This window comes from Cinclus cinclus, chromosome 2, assembly GCF_963662255.1.
Source record: "Cinclus cinclus chromosome 2, bCinCin1.1, whole genome shotgun sequence".
Classification (NCBI taxonomy): Eukaryota; Metazoa; Chordata; class Aves; order Passeriformes; family Cinclidae; genus Cinclus; species Cinclus cinclus.
In genome coordinates this window covers 84,855,409-84,872,749 of record NC_085047.1, presented here as the reverse complement: position 1 = coordinate 84,872,749, position 17,341 = coordinate 84,855,409, and the positions used below count along the sequence as shown (strand labels likewise).

The following is a 17,341-nucleotide window of genomic DNA, read 5'->3' as shown; positions in this document are numbered from 1 at the left end:
CACACACACATATACATACACATCCCTTATAGATGTCAGAGATTTATCTTACTTTAAATCATCTCTCTAACCATTTACCTGTTCTAAAAACACCAAACCAGAATCCTACTCTTCTCTGGTTGATCTCTCTCTAACTTTAAAAATATATCCCCAAAGAGGCTGGGCTAAATAGTCTAAGAAGTTCCTTCCAACCAGTTACACAAAATAACCTCAAGCAATCCTTAAGAATACCTTTGTGATTAAAGATCATAAGATCAAATTCATGCTTTTCAGCTCTTGAGCCTTCCAAGGCCAGAGATTCAAGCTTTGCTTTATTAAATATCTATACACAGAGTGAAAGAATGTGTTTTATAGATTCATTTTTTCAGACATGATGTGTGATGCACACTCTCACAGCTCAGAATAAGTGAATAGACTCAGAGTAGAGGAACATCTACAGCACTCTCAGAAAAGAAGCAGCAGCAGCATGCCACAGTATAGATCAAGAGCAGACACTCAGTGTTACAAAGATGAAAAAAAGCCAAGCCCCAGGTTAATGTGGTATCAAGGAAAGCACAGTGTCACCTGAAATACAGCCAGTGGCTTTCACACATCTCTTCCACCGATGGAACATGGTCACCAACTCTGGTACAGTACAAGAATGCAATGTGAGTAACAAAATGCTCATGAGATGGGGGCTTTACAAAGCTCTTCAGCAAAACAAAGCAAACCAACAACAACAACAAAAAAAAAAAATCCACACCAAATCTAGAGACAGAACAAACATGAACAACAATGGCAGAGCAATGACAAGGTGACCAAAAAAACAAAATCAGTAATAGCAGCACTTTATGGTTGACATATCCCGTAATATTCTTCATTCTTTCAGATCCCATCTGGCAATGCATCTGTATTAATGATAGACTATATCCCCCCAAAAAACAGATTCAGTAGCTTTCTTTGGTGCTGCACACAAAGCCAATCTAAGACAACTGCTGCCACTTCAGAGCTGCACATGGTCTGAAAGAGACATCACACGAAGTGCTCACAGGAAGCTGTACATGTATGAGAGGGGTCATCAATACTGCCTGGTTTCAGAGCACTCCAAACCAACTGGTAACAAGCACTAAATCACTCCATAGCTTTAACTCAAAATTGACTATGCATTTTTGATTTAATCTCCAGTCACAGCAGAGTCTGTTTTTACTCCTTTCTTTGCCTTTTTCAGTTGTGTTTGGGGGGATTTTTTTTAGGTGCAAATCAAAGCATTTTTGGCTTCCAGTATTTTTCACATACATTCCTTAGCAGCCTGTGGGGTTTTCTCCCCCATATTTTTCCACAAAGTCATGTATCAAGAACTATATATTGCTTATGTGAAATAAAAGCCCTGATGATCAGAAATCCACAGAGGCCTCATTTGAGAAAAAGCAGGTGTACACACCCTGGTTGCAGGCTGACATCTTGACTAAGCAAATATTTAAGGCCATAACTTGTGATACAAAGAGTATGTACTCATCTAATCCTTGAATATCGAGGCAAATACCAGACTTTAGATAGCTTTGTTTTGCATTCCAGGTTCAATAGCTCTTTTCCCATGCCAACATACACTCCAGGTCAGAGTACTCTGCTCCCCAAGGCCATCACTGATGGTTCTGCATATACAGCAAAAACTAAAATTAAAAACTGCCCAATAACTTCCCTTCTATGACTTCTTTCTCTTTCCTGTATCTTTGCCAAGTTAGTATACTAAAGTTTTCCCAGATGTCTGTAATGAGTGCAGCATTTTTGGAAAATTTTAGCTATTTTGGAAGAGTTCAACAGTTTCTCAGAAGATGGCTGAGAAAGAAGAGAACTCCCACCGCATTTTTAAAAAATTAAAACCCAATCCCTAAAAACCTCTGGAATTAGGAAAAGTTGTCTCAGGTTGTTTTTAGGATGCCTTTGGGTATTCACTCACTTCACCTTACCAAGACAATGACTTCTGAAATTGCTGGCTGAGGCTTGCCAGAGCTTGGCAGTTCAATTCATATCACCTGTGTGCTCTAGATGTCTCAACCCCCACACTTACAGTGTCTTCCCCACACTTCTTCTCTGTGGTGTGAATTGCTGTGTTTCAGAGAACAAGAAGAGAGAAAAGGAAACATGTCCCATGCTTACTTCCAGAGGAAGAGGTAAAATCTCTTTCCTACTAAGGGAAAGGCCCAGAGGGGTGAGTCTGGAGGCAACAGTGCCCCACTAGTAAGGGAGATTCAAGACTGATAATGAAAAACTGGAGATTGGGAAAGAAGGAGGAAGAACAGAAAAACTAGAGAAAGACAACTGGAAGAAAAAGTACAGAAAGAGATAGGCAAGGAAAAAGCCCACAACAGAAAGCAAGGGACAGCCCCTGTGTCTGTGCATCTGCCTTCAAAGGCAGCAGAGAGTGGCTGAAGGCAGTGAAGGATTTTAAGTAATACAATAATGGAAACAGGCTGCAAAACAGGAGGATGTAAGCTCCTATCAGGAATCCCCCACCCTAGTCTGGAACATAGCATGAGGCTGGATCCCAGGATCAGCACTCACCTCCTGCCATCCCAGCACACTGAGGTGAGGTATGCAATGCACATTTAATAATTGCAACACCCTGGGTAAGAGAATGGAGGATAACCACCAAGCCAACACCTCTACCATCATCACAGATATGTAGTTCACATAGAGGCTGGATGAGAGTTAAATGTTTCCACATTTCTTTTTCAGTTTGTTCTTTTACGGATAAAGAAAAAAAAATCACTAAATAAAAAGCTCTTTAAAGATTGCATATGCAAAGTCAGACATAAGGCACTAAATATCTAAGTTGACGTTGTCTGTGCAAACTCTTTTTTTTTAGCTTTTACAGTAAAAAGAAACTTAAATTATTTTAGAGTGTAAGGTATAATGCTTTGAGATTTATAAAAGAGTTTCTAAGTACAACTGAAACTACTTAATTAAAATAAGCAATAACTTCTGCATTTGCAGCAGGTTATGAAGGAGAGGAAGGCACTAATTCATGTGTTGCTTCATTCAACATGAAAAAAACCAGGTTACTAACCTCTAATCAAAAATGGAAAACACATTGTTTTGCAATACAAATGCTAGGACTTCCCTTTTTTTTCCCCTTGGACAGATAAATGAAACAAGAAGTCAGGGGTTTTCTGGTTTTCTTTTTTTTTTTTGAAAAGAGGAATTTTGCCAGTGGTTTTGATTCACATAGCTCTCAAGTTTGCTGAAACTGTTAGAGCTTCAGCCAGGAAATTGTTTCTTTGTTTAGGTCTTAAAAGATGAGACTATATTTTTAATATCCAGGTCATGCTTTAGTTTCTAAGAAACAAAAATCTACTACTAATAAAATGTAACTCTTTACCACTCAGATGCTTGGATGTGTCTCACTGATAGTCAGCCAAGGGACTCTAACACATGGTATCATGGCTTTAACTCCAGTTTCTGGTGTTAGTTTTTGATTTCCTAGGCATCAAGTGGCAGAAATCAAAAGCATCTAAAGATCCTGTTACTTTTTTACTCAGATTTTGATGTCATGACCTCACTCTTCCAACCAGTTCAGCATTAAACTGAAGTTAAGCCTCTGCTAGGAACCATTGGTACTTTGCTTAGTTGTATATAAAAGCCTGGTCAGTGGTCCCTGGTAACCTACCCTGTCTGAAAAGACACCTGCTCATCCAAATACCTTAAATTTTCAGAACAACAAAAGGAAGCAGAGAGTGTTTTCGCCTATTTTTCTCCTTATACTTTTTTTTTTTTACTTTACCAAAACTTAATTTTCATGCTAGCCTCTCTACCCTTCACCTGCTTTTAATATTTCATATCATAGGAGGGAAGTGACCAACAGTAAGTAAAAAACCAAGCATGCATCCCAAAAGTACACGACTAATGGTGTGGCCAGCAGGCTTGTTCCTCTTCCTCTAAACCACAGCAAAGCAATTCTGGATGCCTGATGCATTGCCCCTTGCATGCACACAGCTGCTTCCCCATGAACTCAGTGGTATCGAGCCAGGCTGCGGCTGAAGCTCCTGGCTGGAGTCAGCTCCCTGGTACAGTTCTACTTAAATCAGGCAGGCACCTTAAATAAGCCCCTTTGGTTTGGATGTCTCTCTTGGCTCCTCTGACTTGCCCAGACATGGGCCTTCTATTTGCATCCACACTGAAGAAAGGCCATCTACTTTGTGAGGATTTGGTAATGGCTGACTAGCCTGCCTTCCTTCCTGATACAATTAGTATGACCTTCACATCAGAACTGGACTCCTAGGAGTCCCCACAAATCCTGATATTTAAGCCCAACCTACATATGGAATTACTTTTATGCATCACTTCCCCTCATCTAGGAAGCAAACTACCTTTTATCTTAGAACATCTTTTCAGCTAAATAATCCTGTATGTGACCACTACATATTTCCAGCCTCCAGCAGTCGAATTTAATGGGCAAGTACCAAGGCTCAGAAAGCATCCCTGGGACAAAGTTACCTACTGCACAGCCTCAGGACTGCATCAGCACTATATACTCTGCTGCTGAGTGAGGCACTGGGACAGCATCTCAGCTTCATCTCCTCCTGTCTACCTCTTCCACTGAGTAGAAGGGGATGGAAAAGAGATAACTGGAATAATTGTAAAATTTAGCTGGAAAATAATTTGTCCTTTTTTATTTATTTATTTTTTTTAAAAAAAATCTGGAAAAACAGCGGCACACGGCCGCCACCTCCTGGCGCAAATCTGATTTCATGTGGTCCCAGAAGGTGCAGACTCCACCTCCCGCAGGTCAGTGCCTACCGAGCCAGCTGTAGCCAGAACCCTGCGGCTCTCTAAAATGCTTCCTGTGTAGAGCTCTCTTGTTACATGTTAGCCATCCTTTGATAGGAAGGTTGACCTTCTATTTTCTGTCAACCATGCCCAAAAAGTGACAGTTAAAATCACTGGCAAGGATGGGTAAATCTCCCTGTAAAACTACAGCTAAACACTCAAAACTATGCTTCAGTCAGCTACCTTCTGGTAGTTACTTCTCTAGGAATGGTACCATGGCCTTTACAGCTGTTCTGCCTTGTTGGTCACACTAACTTGCAAGTCAAGCCACCTTGAGGGATAAGCCTGGAATGGATATGGGATTAGTCCTCTCTGCTTGCAGGACCAGCTCATCAGCCAGGCTTATGGAGTCTCACTACTGAACTAGTTTAGCTAAAGGAGGAAGTACATAATCTTAGTTGCTTCTTGGTTTTGACGGAGGAGGATAGGAGAAAAAAAAAAAAAAAAAGCTGCTACCTCAGAATGATTTTGGTGATTTTGAAGTTGGCCAAAGGCTGGGCCACATGCAAGAGCTCAGTCCTGTCCTACTGCTGATGACTGAAGGAGCCCTGTGGCAGAAGTAATGATTGATTGCAACCAGGACTTGTACAGCTTGTATTGTTTTCATTACCTTCTATTTATCTTTGTCTCCCAAGCTGCTAAATCTTCCAAAATTATAATATATATGTCTTGAACAATGATTGATTTGTGATTCTCTAGCACATGTCTTCATAAATATTCTCAAATATGAAAGTACAGGCAATCAAAAGTACTAAGCATTAGCCAGGATTTATAGTCTATAATCATGCAACTTACCATTTTCACAGATATTCTCAAAGCAGGAGGAAACACACCCCGAAGACCAGCAGGATCCCATTTATCCATTGCTTAGATAACATCAGGTTTTGTTTAAGTACATTCAGCTTAGCACCACTCAGTAAAGATTCCACTGAACTTAAAAACCTTAACAGGCCCATTATGAAGAGCCAAAAGAAAGGGAGCAGTCTTAGTATAATATGAAGTTTATATGGCTCTAGATATATTCTTTATTTTCAATACAGAACTGCTTTATGAGGTAACACTATTCCATATTCTGCTGGACTGACAAAGACCTAGATACCTACTTGCAGAGCAGCAAAGCACCTTTAGGCTGAATCCCAGCAGCATCAGTACATTTTCTTCACCAGACTGCACTAGCACCTTCCTCTATAAAATAATAGTGTTCCACATACATATATATAAATACCATGTTCTAAATGCTTCTAGCAAGCATCAAACAAGTTCTGTAGAACTATGCCAAATTAGCACAGCTGCCTGTTGAAAAGTGAAGTTTCCCCAGCACACAGCTGCATACCAACCTGATGTTCAGCCATGACAGCATGGGGGTTGTACCTCCACCAACAATCCACACAGTGAAAAACACGATGAGTAGAGTTGTTGAGAACATCATTTGGTGGGAGTAGGTAGCAGTATCTCGTATAGCCAGAGCAAATGCCATGGCTCCCCTGAGACCTATCACAAAGAAATAACACAGCTTCAGAAGTGCAGCCATGACTATGGATAGCACAGCACCTTCCTTGCTCCCTCCCACAAAGTGTCAGGCAGAAAGCACAGGACTCCAGCAGGTTTTAATTTCCTTAGATTCCCTGATAAGTTATGCCCTGGGATAATTTACAACAGAATGTTGTAACTGTCCTGGTTTCCTATAACTTACAGAATCCACAAGTGCTGTGAAAAAGTGTAAATACCTCCAGAAACTAACAGGAAAGGAAGACAGAAACAAACAAGTTGTGGACAACAGCAAAACATTATGTAAGTCAAGCAGCTCCCTGAATCCAGATGCAAATTCAGACTTTTCCAGCTGAATCCATAATTGAAATGTGAGTTCTTGACATGACATTTTTATCAGCTAGAAGAATGTTCTAGTTAATTGCATGGTCATAGGCAGACTATATCTTTCCTCCTCTGCTCTGCTCCCAGTTACAAAACTTCACTAGCAAGAACAAGCCATGGCATCAGGCCATCTGCAGACTTCTTAGGTAGAGGAATCATAGTGTAGTTAATGTTTTAAGGAACCCCTGGAGTTCATCTGGTGCAATTGCCCTGTTTGAACAACCCCTGTTCAACCTGCAGTGGGTTGCACAGGACCACATCCAGATGGCTTTTGAATATCTCCATGGATGGAGATGCCACAACCTCTCTGGACAATTTGTGCAATGCATGGACATAGTAAAAAAGGTTTCCCATTGTTTATGTGTTCCAGTTTGTGCCCATTACCTCTGGGCCTGGCAAAGGGCACCACTGAATATAGCCTGGCTCTATCCTCTTTATACCTTCCTGTGTACAGAGGATTCCCTGGAACTTCTTGAGGATACACATGTTTAAGCACACAATATATAATTTGCTTGAAAATTACAAACTTAAACAGCCATCTGTGTGACAGAAACTGTAAGGCAATTTAAGTCAAATATCTGTCCAACTAAGTGGGAAAGGGCACCCATAAATACACCTTGATTTTCTCAGCAGGTATCTGTTTTTGCACAATGTGAACATCATCCCAGCTAGAAATAACCTTTTGGAAGAGATACATCCCAATTCTCCCATGTGCTTCACAAGCACTTCAAATGGAAATGCTCTATTCCCAACATTGAGGTGGTGCCTGCTGTGAGCAGGTAGCATTTCAAGATGTCACCCACCCCAGACACGGCACACTTTCTGTAAAGGCTGAAAGATGGCATGCTGCAACAATCAGGAAGCCTTCCCTTTAGGATGTATGAACATGGATCATAAAAAATAAGGTAGCAAAGTAAGTAGATTGCTTATGAGTTAAAATTAAGGTTTTTTGCATTGCCCAGAATTTTTGCTCTTACCTGAAAACATCATCATATGCTGAAAACTCCAGCTGATCTTATGCCTTCTGCCCAAATTCAGCAAGAAGGAGAGGGGGTAGATATGTGCAGCTCTGCCCAAAAAGATTGCAACCTGTTTGCAGCTGAGGGTTAAGGATTTTTTTTTTTCCCCTAAGGTATACCATTTTGGTACCTGGCTTTAACATGAAGCTTTTGTTTTATGGAGAGATTTAGGTCATGATATCAAGCTTTTTCCCCATAGCTGTCTATCTAAAGCAGACTTTCCCCAATTTTATGCAACTTGTGCATTCAAAAGTAATTGCAAAAAATGCAAATTTTAACTAATATAACTAAGTTTTCAGATTCACAGTGAAATTATACCTTTTAATAAAATGACCAATTGTACAAATGAAGACTTGACTTTGAAAATTCAGTTTTGAATTTCGGAACAACAGAAATGCAGCCTTGTATAGATAGGAGAAATCAACTTAAGACCAGCAAGTGTCCACCCCATTATGACTCCTGCAGAGGCAAAATCTCCTATGGGCTAGCAAACACTTACCAGTGCAGAGCCAGTAAGAATATAAATCCAAAAGCTATTTGTCAGCACTAGAAATGAAGTTGAAAAAGAACAGTGAAAGAATGTTGCAGAAATTCATGACAGTAGGTGGTAAGCACCCCCATTGTGGTGCAAAACATCCAGTGGTTCCAGTGAAGAAGCAGAAAGCTGAAGACACTCTCCACTATATAAGGAATTCTTTGGGAAAAAATAGAGTGGTGGGCTGAAATCCTATAAAATGCCAAAACAGCCAGAAGCCAAACAAACACTGATCATTTGCTGCTGGGATGGGAACATTAGAAGAATAATACATCTCCCATGGAAAAGAAATAAAGAAAATATATGAGCTCTAGACACTGCTGGGTTGTTGCCATAGCTAAAGTAAAGCAATCCTGTCAGCAGGGAATATCTCTAGGAAAATCAGATTTTGAATAATACTTTGTACAATAACCCTCACATAACCATTCCAAGCAACTTCTATACCAGTCCATTTGAGGGCTGCAGAAATCAGACATCAGAAGCCATCAAGACTAATGTATGTAGGAATAATAGCTAAGATTTTGCCAAAGATGCTGAGGCTCTAGCTCTGCCTTTACAGGCCAGCCTTTCACTTTCAACAACTGGTTGTGTCTCTACATTTCACCCCTGTAAGTTGTGAACTCATTGGGGACCACAGATGTTGAGTAAAACATTGGTGCTAGTAGTAGTTGCCCTCCTCACAAAGGTAGAAAAACAAGCAAGAGGCAACAGAGGTTAAGTGCAGTGGTAGAAAAAGATGTGGAAAATATATTAAAAGGCAAGTATGTAGAGAAACAACTTCTGAAAACAAACCTAGGGCAGACAGCACAACTTGAGAGAAGATGGAAGGCCACACTAAGCATGAAAAATTGCACTGCTTAGTATACCAAATGTAACTATTCTGTTCATATCTTTATCCAATGTCTGCAGGGCTCTGGAGCATTTCTTAGGTCAGAAAAGTGGATGCGAGATGGCACAGGAGAAAATTTATTACTGTTCCAGAAAAAGAGTAAATGGCCAAAGGAAAATAAAGACAAATGTGAAATCCTGAGAAGTAGTACAGAAAACAGTAGAAAGAAAATAAATACATCTCATACATGGCTGTCTTTATAAGTTCTTTTACAGGGTTTTACCTCCATTGCCAATAGCCCTACTCCTACAGCGGGCAAAGGGAAATGAAGACTGGACAGTTCCCATTTCTTCATGCATACTTATAGTTCTGCTGAATTTTCAAACAGCCAGGAATGTAGTGAGAGAGTCACACAATCCATTTCAACAGAGGCAGGATGCAGAGCTTACATGAGTGTGACTAGTACGAAGTGTTCAGTTCTGGGGAATTTGAGAGTCAGGTACCAGAGACAATAGCAGAACCCCTAATTGTGTATCCTTCATGACATAGTCTGCACCCCTTCCTTTCTCCTCCCATTCCCTGTGATGCTGACCTCTAGGACATTGCTCAGAGATGATCTACTCACCCACATTCCTTTTTATGCATTTGAACTTTGCCCCTTACTTTCTCAAGGGCCCACTGGAACGGGAAAGAAAAATGAATCCTTTCCTAGGTCTCCAAAGTTCAAATACAAGAACAACACAAGCAGTGTTGGCTGTCAATGGCCAAAGCACACGGTAAAGTGTATTCATTCATTTATCCAGTGAAATTATATGACTTCTAACATTCAGGTACAGAGCCAAGAACTGTGCAGCACAAAGTCCTTTGGGCTTTGATGTAAGATGTTACCAAAGATTTTTCTCAAAAAATATTGTGCCCGCAAGACATTAGGGAAACTTAGGCCAGCCACCATTCTCTGTTTCGTAAAGCCAACAGATATCACAAATTCTTGAGCACATAAGACAGTAGAGAAAACTCATACAGTGTGAAAAAGGATACAAAAGCTCCAATAATAAAAACTGGGCTGAATATGTGCTTCTGGAAAGTAAACAGTGCCAAGCCCATATAAGAAAATATGAAGTTCTCAGCCAGGAAGTGCAACACCTCAAAGAGCTAGAGAGAAAACCATCACATGTTAAAGGCCAAGTAAAAAAGATGCTATAAAAATAAAAGTACATGGACTACTACAACAATGCACTGTAAAATAGGTAAAAGACATCCTTGCCTGCTTAGTGCGACTTCTTGATTCAACAGACAAGTTATTGTATGTATAATGTGCCTGGGTAATTCCACAGAAGAGAACAGCCACCACACCTGTGAACAGAGCCACATGGAAAAATCAGCCAGTTTACTGTCAGTTCACCACACTTTCCCTTCACAAGCTCCATTTAGTTTATATATCATTCTTAACCTTGAGATTTTATGGCTCTTTCATGCAATGGTGAGATACCAGGTTAGGGAGATGCTGTCTGAACCAAACCATTGCCTCTGTTACACAGTAAGCTGCAGCTTACAGAATGCAAAAAATCCAACAACCCAACTTGAAGCATAAACATATTTCTCATTGAAAATCTTTAGTGAGAAAGTGGGAAAATAGCTGCTGAAATGAACTTCTGTGTCCATGTGCTTGAATCCAAAAAACTCACCAGTAAATCCACAAGCTTCTGCAAGCAGGAAAGTGCTCCAGGACATCAAGAAGAAGAGAGCTGTTTCCAGCAGGGGGAAGCAGTGCAACTTGGTAAACTTTGTCACGTTAAGTCACTTGTTAAGGGATCAAAAAGAAATCCTTTGGTTTTTCTGCTCCCAGAATTTATGAAAAACACTTTTAGTGCACTTTTATGTACTAACATCCCATGCTTGTTGGAAAGCAAAACACTTTCAATGCTGAAAAATGCAAATTCCAACATATCATGACAAACTTCAGACTTAACTCGCAACAATCAGTTTTGGATATTTTTGTTGTATTTCCATGACAAAGTGTGGCTCCATCTCTTAGAGGTAATATTATCTTATTCTATGGGTCCCTTTGAACTGCTGGCAAGGAAAGTATATATACCTGCAGTTCCTTTTAGACTGTGTGTGCTTTGGCTATTCACAGGGGATTGGTGGGGAACTGATGTTCTCTTCCCCCTGCCAACCTCAATTACGAGTCCCACTTCCACCTTCAAATAAAGCATAAAATGCATTCAAAAGTATTTAATTTACAGAGCTGTTCTTGACTACAGCAACCCTAAGATCAGGAAGATTTACAAGAATTTTTCTTCCCAGATTTGTTAATAAGTCTTTTCCAGCAAGTGTGGCTACTTCAGTACTTCTAATGCAAAAAAATTGCTGCCTACAAAATGTTTTTCCTCTCCTTGGGCTGATGTGTTTTAGAGAAAAAGCCAACTCAGAGCAGCTCAGCTTTTAAAAGGAAAGGAAATGCAAGTTAATCTTGCAGAGGAGAGCAAAACCTGAGGAACATCAAAGCACACACTGAATTAACAATTCATACAGCTACTGAAGAAACAGAACAGATTTCAATAGTGTTAAATTTAGCTCTTCATATACGACAAAAAAAAAAAAAAAAAAAGTTGTTCACCTATATGTAGAATCCTTTTGGTGTTTCTTTTTCCTAAGCACTACTCTGGCAGCAGGTAAATACTGAACAGCACACCATATCTGAGGTGCAAACAGCTATGCACAGTTCATATGAAGACAATCAGTACCAACTCTCCACTCACACCTACTTCTTGCTGACATTCTCTGCTGACTTGGACTAAGGCAAACACAGTCCAGACACACCTTCAGCTATGACCTTACTTTGTCAGAAGGTTGCCCTCAAAACAAAGCCCAGAGCATTATTTTAAAAAAATAAATCCATCCACATTGGTATTACACCAAATATAAAATGCAGCATACCTTTAATTCTGCACAGAAAACACCTCTAAAACTTTTGAGCTCAGCTGAATTCCTCCCCACCACTTCCCCCAAACAGATATATTTTCTAACATCAAGCTTCTGAAGTACCAACACCCACCACAACAAAAATTTGAACCCATTTCCCCACAGAGTACTCAGAAAATCCCAGTGTCTGGCCCAAGGGACATTCATGGATGCCTAAGGAAAGTGGATAGCCACAGTCACTCCAAGGGAGAGGAAGAGGTTGAACCTTGTTCCCCTAAAGTTAGGCAAGGGACCTTGTCAGAACCAGTTCGTTATTTCCAGTCTTTTCTGGCAGTTTTGTGAATTGAACTGCTTATTCCCCTTGCTGTTATTGTAAGTAACCATTCCAAGATATTTCATTAAATCTGAAATAAAAACCTGTGCTCATCATTTTGGAGGAAGATCATGGTGAGAGAAAACAAAGTCATTTTATGTTTTCATATAATTGATCAAATTGAAACGTTAACTGAAACTAAGTTATTATTTATTTTTTCTTAACTCTTTTCTTCATTAGAATGGCCTTGTATTTCATATATTTTCAACCAGCCAGATGCTACAATTTAGTAAAAATATACAATGTGGTACTATAATTTAACTATTTTTTTTTAAATCAAAGACAGCTTACTGAAAGCCAGAGTAAGTCCTTGTATATTATCTGCATCATTTGGAAGTCAAGTATTCTATCTATTCTCAAAGGACAGTGCATGACTGCATGAAACCCCATAGAGAGGCATAGGTACTTCACATTATAGGAATATTAACCTGATCCATAATTTATGGGTTCTAATCAGCTATGAATAGTAAAATGCAAATTTTGTTTGCTTCTGCAGAATTGCATGACATTAAGAATGTTTCCAAAAGAAAATCATCATATAATTAAACAACAACAAAAAAAGAATAAAACAAAGCCAAAACAGAAGGAAAAAAAACCACCCCCACAACACACACAAATTGCCACCACAGAGGCTTTGTTCTGAACAGCCTCACATCACCTTCCTGAGCACAACCATTAGAAAAAGCAAGGATTGGTTGCTGCTTCAGAAGCATAATTTTACAAAGTGGATCTGAATGCATTTCAGCCTTAATTAGTAACCAACCAGCAAGCCAAAACCCACAACAACTGCATTTGAGCAGTGAGAGCTATGGATGGCTGGTAGCCTAAAAGGAAGAGGAAGAATTGTGGTTCTGGGTCACACTGATTGCAGACCAGTGTAACTGAGATTGAACATTAAAGCATCAACAGCACATCTTCCCCATTACACTTAAAGGGTTTCCATTATGCAGACATGTCAGGAAAATCTGCACAGTGTGTATATGAGATACAGTTCAGACATTACTGCTTCAGAGTCACAGGTTCATGTTCATTGCACAAAACATTGCATTTTTCCCCTTTCAGGTCAATGTTCAGAAGCCTAGGCACATCAGAGCAGCCTGGGATATGTATAGATATTGGTTATTCCACCCAGTAAGAAAGCAAAGACTTAATTTTGTTCCTGAAGATGTATCGTGACAACTGGAGCAGGGCAGGCTGAAGATCAACTGCCTGAGCCTAAAACAAAACCCACACAAATTGTTTGCTAAGCATCTCAGAGGTCTAACCAAATAGCAGCAACAAGCATCAAGAGAACAGAACAGATCATGCAAGACAAACCATGTTATTATGTTAAACTCTCATAGAGATACAATCTTATCCAAGATGTATGACATCAGATTTCTGGCAAAAAAGTCTAAATGCAAGACTCGAAGAATGCTGTGGGGATCAGAAAGAAGAGATTTTGCTAAACACAGTATCAAATACCATTTATCATAGGAGATGTCTTTCAAGACTAATAATAAAAACTAGGTTTTCTAACTCCATAAAAAGAAACTAAACACTATTAGGATGTGCTAACTAAACTAATTAGCTAATTAGGATGTGAAACTAAACACTATTAATATTAAGGCCCTCACTTGTTTTGTTGCAGCAACATCACTAAAACTTCTACTATGGCCTCAATTTCATTGGAAAGGATACCTATAATGGAAATTGGTGGGTACCTATAATGTCTTTCTGTAGGAAAGAAGTCACATGAGCACTTATCACATCTTTACGCTCAGAATTAAACAAGCTAGAGTCAATTCTGCTATAATAGGAAACAGGAAAGTCCTGATAATACCCACATGTGCCATCTCAGCTGGAATAACCAAACATGAAAAGGATATCAGAGCTGTCACAACCCCTGTCACTGCTCCCATCATGAAAGAACCACTGAATATTCCCAGGAAAACACCAACGGACTTGAAAAATGCTGCAGCATCAAAAGCATGGGTATTTTCACCTGTTGGCTGGTAGGCAACTATAGATCTAGAAAGAGAGAACACAATTACAAGTTAAAAGTGGCATCAGAAAAGAGTTTTTCTTTAGCAATCCCACCTCAGCTACAGGGAGGCAATCCCATGCTGAAGGTATATGTGTCATTCTGGCCTATGTTTGCATTAGGGACCTTGGCAAATGTTTGCAATGGTTATCAGCCCAGTTAAAGGCAATCTATTTAAATTTAAAAGAATGTTTCTCAGAAAAAAAACATTTATTTTAGACAAATGCCAAAAGCAATTTAGCCATTTCAGAGTAGAAATTCACAGTTACTTACGAGGATAATACAATGGCAACAGCATCATTCAACACGCTCTCTCCAAACAGAAGGGCATAGAGATCAACATCAGCATGCAGCTCATTAAATATTGCTAGCACGGTAACTACAGAAAGGAAAGAAGAAAACAACACTGGAATGACTGCATGAGCTGTGCAGCAGACTTTCCAGTTTGGCTAAAGCAACAAAATCCAGGAATTGAAGTACAGGATCAAAACTAAAATGGGAAACCATAGTCGTATTTACCTACAAGTAAGCAATTGCCCCATCAGTTTTAGCTCCATTACAAAGTGACTCTTTTTTCCTCCCCATCTGCACAATGTTCTTAGCAAGGCCCCCATGATTAAGAGGCATGGAGCAGACAAAGCCCTTCTGCCAAAGCCCAGATATTATTTTAGAACATGTTTCACATAAGACAGTAAGTAAAATGTTGGGCAGCCCTTCTTGCTTTTAAAAACTGTATGGATTGTTGATATAGGTTTATTATTTCAGCCATCATAAAAAAGTACAAATAATCCAAAGTGTTCCCCTAAGTATGCACTATGCCACAGGAGTGAATTTCCACATAATTTAAAAAGGACAAGAATGCTAAATATTTATAATAATTCTTTCAAGAAAATTCTGAGATGAAAGGCCATGATCTTAAAGATGTTCCCAAATATGCACTTCAATAATCACACAGTGATTTTTTTGCATAAATTGTATGCAACCACCAGCTGTTCAGAGCTCAGCTCAATCACAGGAGCTACTTCCCATTTTCACACTAATCACCACTAAGCACCTCAAATAAACAGCTTTAAAAGTCAAGCTTCATACTTCAGCACTCCCCACCCTGGCCCCTGACCTTTGCCAGCCCTACAAACTGATCTGTCAAGCGGAGACTTCAATGTGAGCCTGCTTGACTCAGAAGGATGCCTACATTATTTGGGCAAAAGCTGAAATTACGTGGCCAGAAAAGCATTCTTCTGCCTTGTAAAACGTGAAGTTTATTTGAAAGAGGAAAAGAAAATCCCCCACCTAAAGAACCTAAAAGCTTCAAATATTGCTCTTAAATTACCCATCCCCAAGCAATGTAACTGAAGGATGAAGTCTTGCTATCCAGAAAATACAATAATTTCATCTATTTGGAGTCTTAAACTTGACGCACACTTAACAAGAAATCACTAAACAAAAAACACATTTAAGTATTTGAGCAGGAGAGTTAGGCTTTTTCCCAAATACACCATTATGTCACATATACCAGTATACATATACAATATACCAGTTCAGTCACAAATAAGCAGAGAACAGCTTTCAAAATGCTCAGAATTTGCCTGTACTTCAGAGAAGAGGTTCAGAGAAACTAATATGACATAACTGAAAATAGAGTCCTGATAATATGCTGCTGAAAATCCTAACAATAGGGTTATTTTGTAAGGTTATTAAAAAATGTTCATCAAGCTACCTGGATCAGTGGCAGATATTATCGCTCCAAAGAGGAGGCAGTCTGTATAATAGAATTTATCAGACAGCTGACCCACCAGCTTCATTAGTTTCACAACCCCATACATGAGATTCCTGAAGAGAAAGAAGATAAAACATTCAAAGTCAAACAAGCTGGTGCATTTCAGACAGGCCAAGGAAAAGCATGAGCAGCATAAAAGCATCAGGCTTGTTTATGCTACAGGTCAGTGGGACACTGCCACAGAATAGCACAAAGCTCTCAAAGTGAACCTTCTTCTTTTCCTTATGAAGCAAATCAAGCAATATATTATCCAGAAGACATCATATAAAACCAGTAAGCAAAGTCTGAAATCTTCACACAATTAGAACAGAGTCTACATGTTTCTTCCATTTTCCACCAAATTTTCCCTGCTCAAAATTCCCCTCGGAATTATTTCTCCCGATACAATCCATAGGCCAAAAGCTCTGAGGTAAGGATAGTCTAGAATAATAGATTATTTCTCTAGTGAAATTCTTTGAGAGACAAGCCAAGGTCACAAGACAATTGAGGATTCCTGTTACTCAGAATATCCATGTACAACACAGAGAAATATGAGCAGCATAAGAGACTGTAGACAAGCAAACCGACATGACCAGCTATCTTAAACTAAATGTGTATGTATATACACAGATAAAATATATACATGCAGGCAAAGAGGGAGAGTGTGGTTTAGCAGCTTAAACTTCAGTGTAGAGAGGAACTGATATCAGCGTGCACTTACCCAATAATAAAACAAGATACTGCTGTTCCTAAAAAGGCGTAAGCCAAAATGGACCCCAAATTCCTGAAAAAGTGCCTCTGCACAGGAAAAAGAAGTTTATTTACTTACTTTAGAAAAGTTATGTTGCCCATTCAAAGCCATGTAGCACACTACTTCACTTGCATCAATACACAGAAACAGACCTCTATTTCAGAGAAATATTTCAATTACTGCTATGTAAATTCAATCCAACTTCAATAAATTGAATAAGCCAGATCTGTGCTATGCATTAGATCCTACATGTAGTTTACTGACAGATAGCTTATTGACAGAAACCAGCACCAATTCATGGTGTCTTCAAGCAAGATCAGAATCTTAGCACTTGTGCCATTAAGGGTCTGGCACATCTCCACTGGGGTTCAAGGTTAGGTCTGCTTCTCAGCATAATTTACTGCATTTTGGCCATTTGAGAAGGACCAAAACAATTCATAACAAAACATCTT

The 17,341-nt window shown here is 39.4% G+C and overlaps 1 protein-coding gene across 2 annotated transcripts in view; it reads right to left on the bottom strand.

Moving 5' to 3' along the window:
- Positions 1-17,341, bottom strand: part of SLC9A7 (solute carrier family 9 member A7) — a 70,478-nt gene that overhangs the window by 19,242 nt on the left and 33,895 nt on the right. Inside the window, exons 4-13 of one of the 2 annotated variants that reach the window (XM_062487847.1) lie at positions 16,860-16,936; positions 16,100-16,212; positions 14,656-14,761; positions 14,228-14,369; positions 10,747-10,852; positions 10,326-10,414; positions 10,100-10,213; positions 7,656-7,767; positions 6,144-6,297; positions 565-624 (exon numbers count right to left, since the gene is read on the bottom strand). In XM_062487847.1, coding sequence (XP_062343831.1) covers positions 565-624; positions 6,144-6,297; positions 7,656-7,767; positions 10,100-10,213; positions 10,326-10,414; positions 10,747-10,852; positions 14,228-14,369; positions 14,656-14,761; positions 16,100-16,212; positions 16,860-16,936 — 1,073 coding nt within the window. The remainder of the gene's footprint in view (positions 1-564; positions 625-6,143; positions 6,298-7,655; positions 7,768-10,099; positions 10,214-10,325; positions 10,415-10,746; positions 10,853-14,227; positions 14,370-14,655; positions 14,762-16,099; positions 16,213-16,859; positions 16,937-17,341) is intronic. The other variant, XM_062487848.1, reaches the window with a different exon arrangement.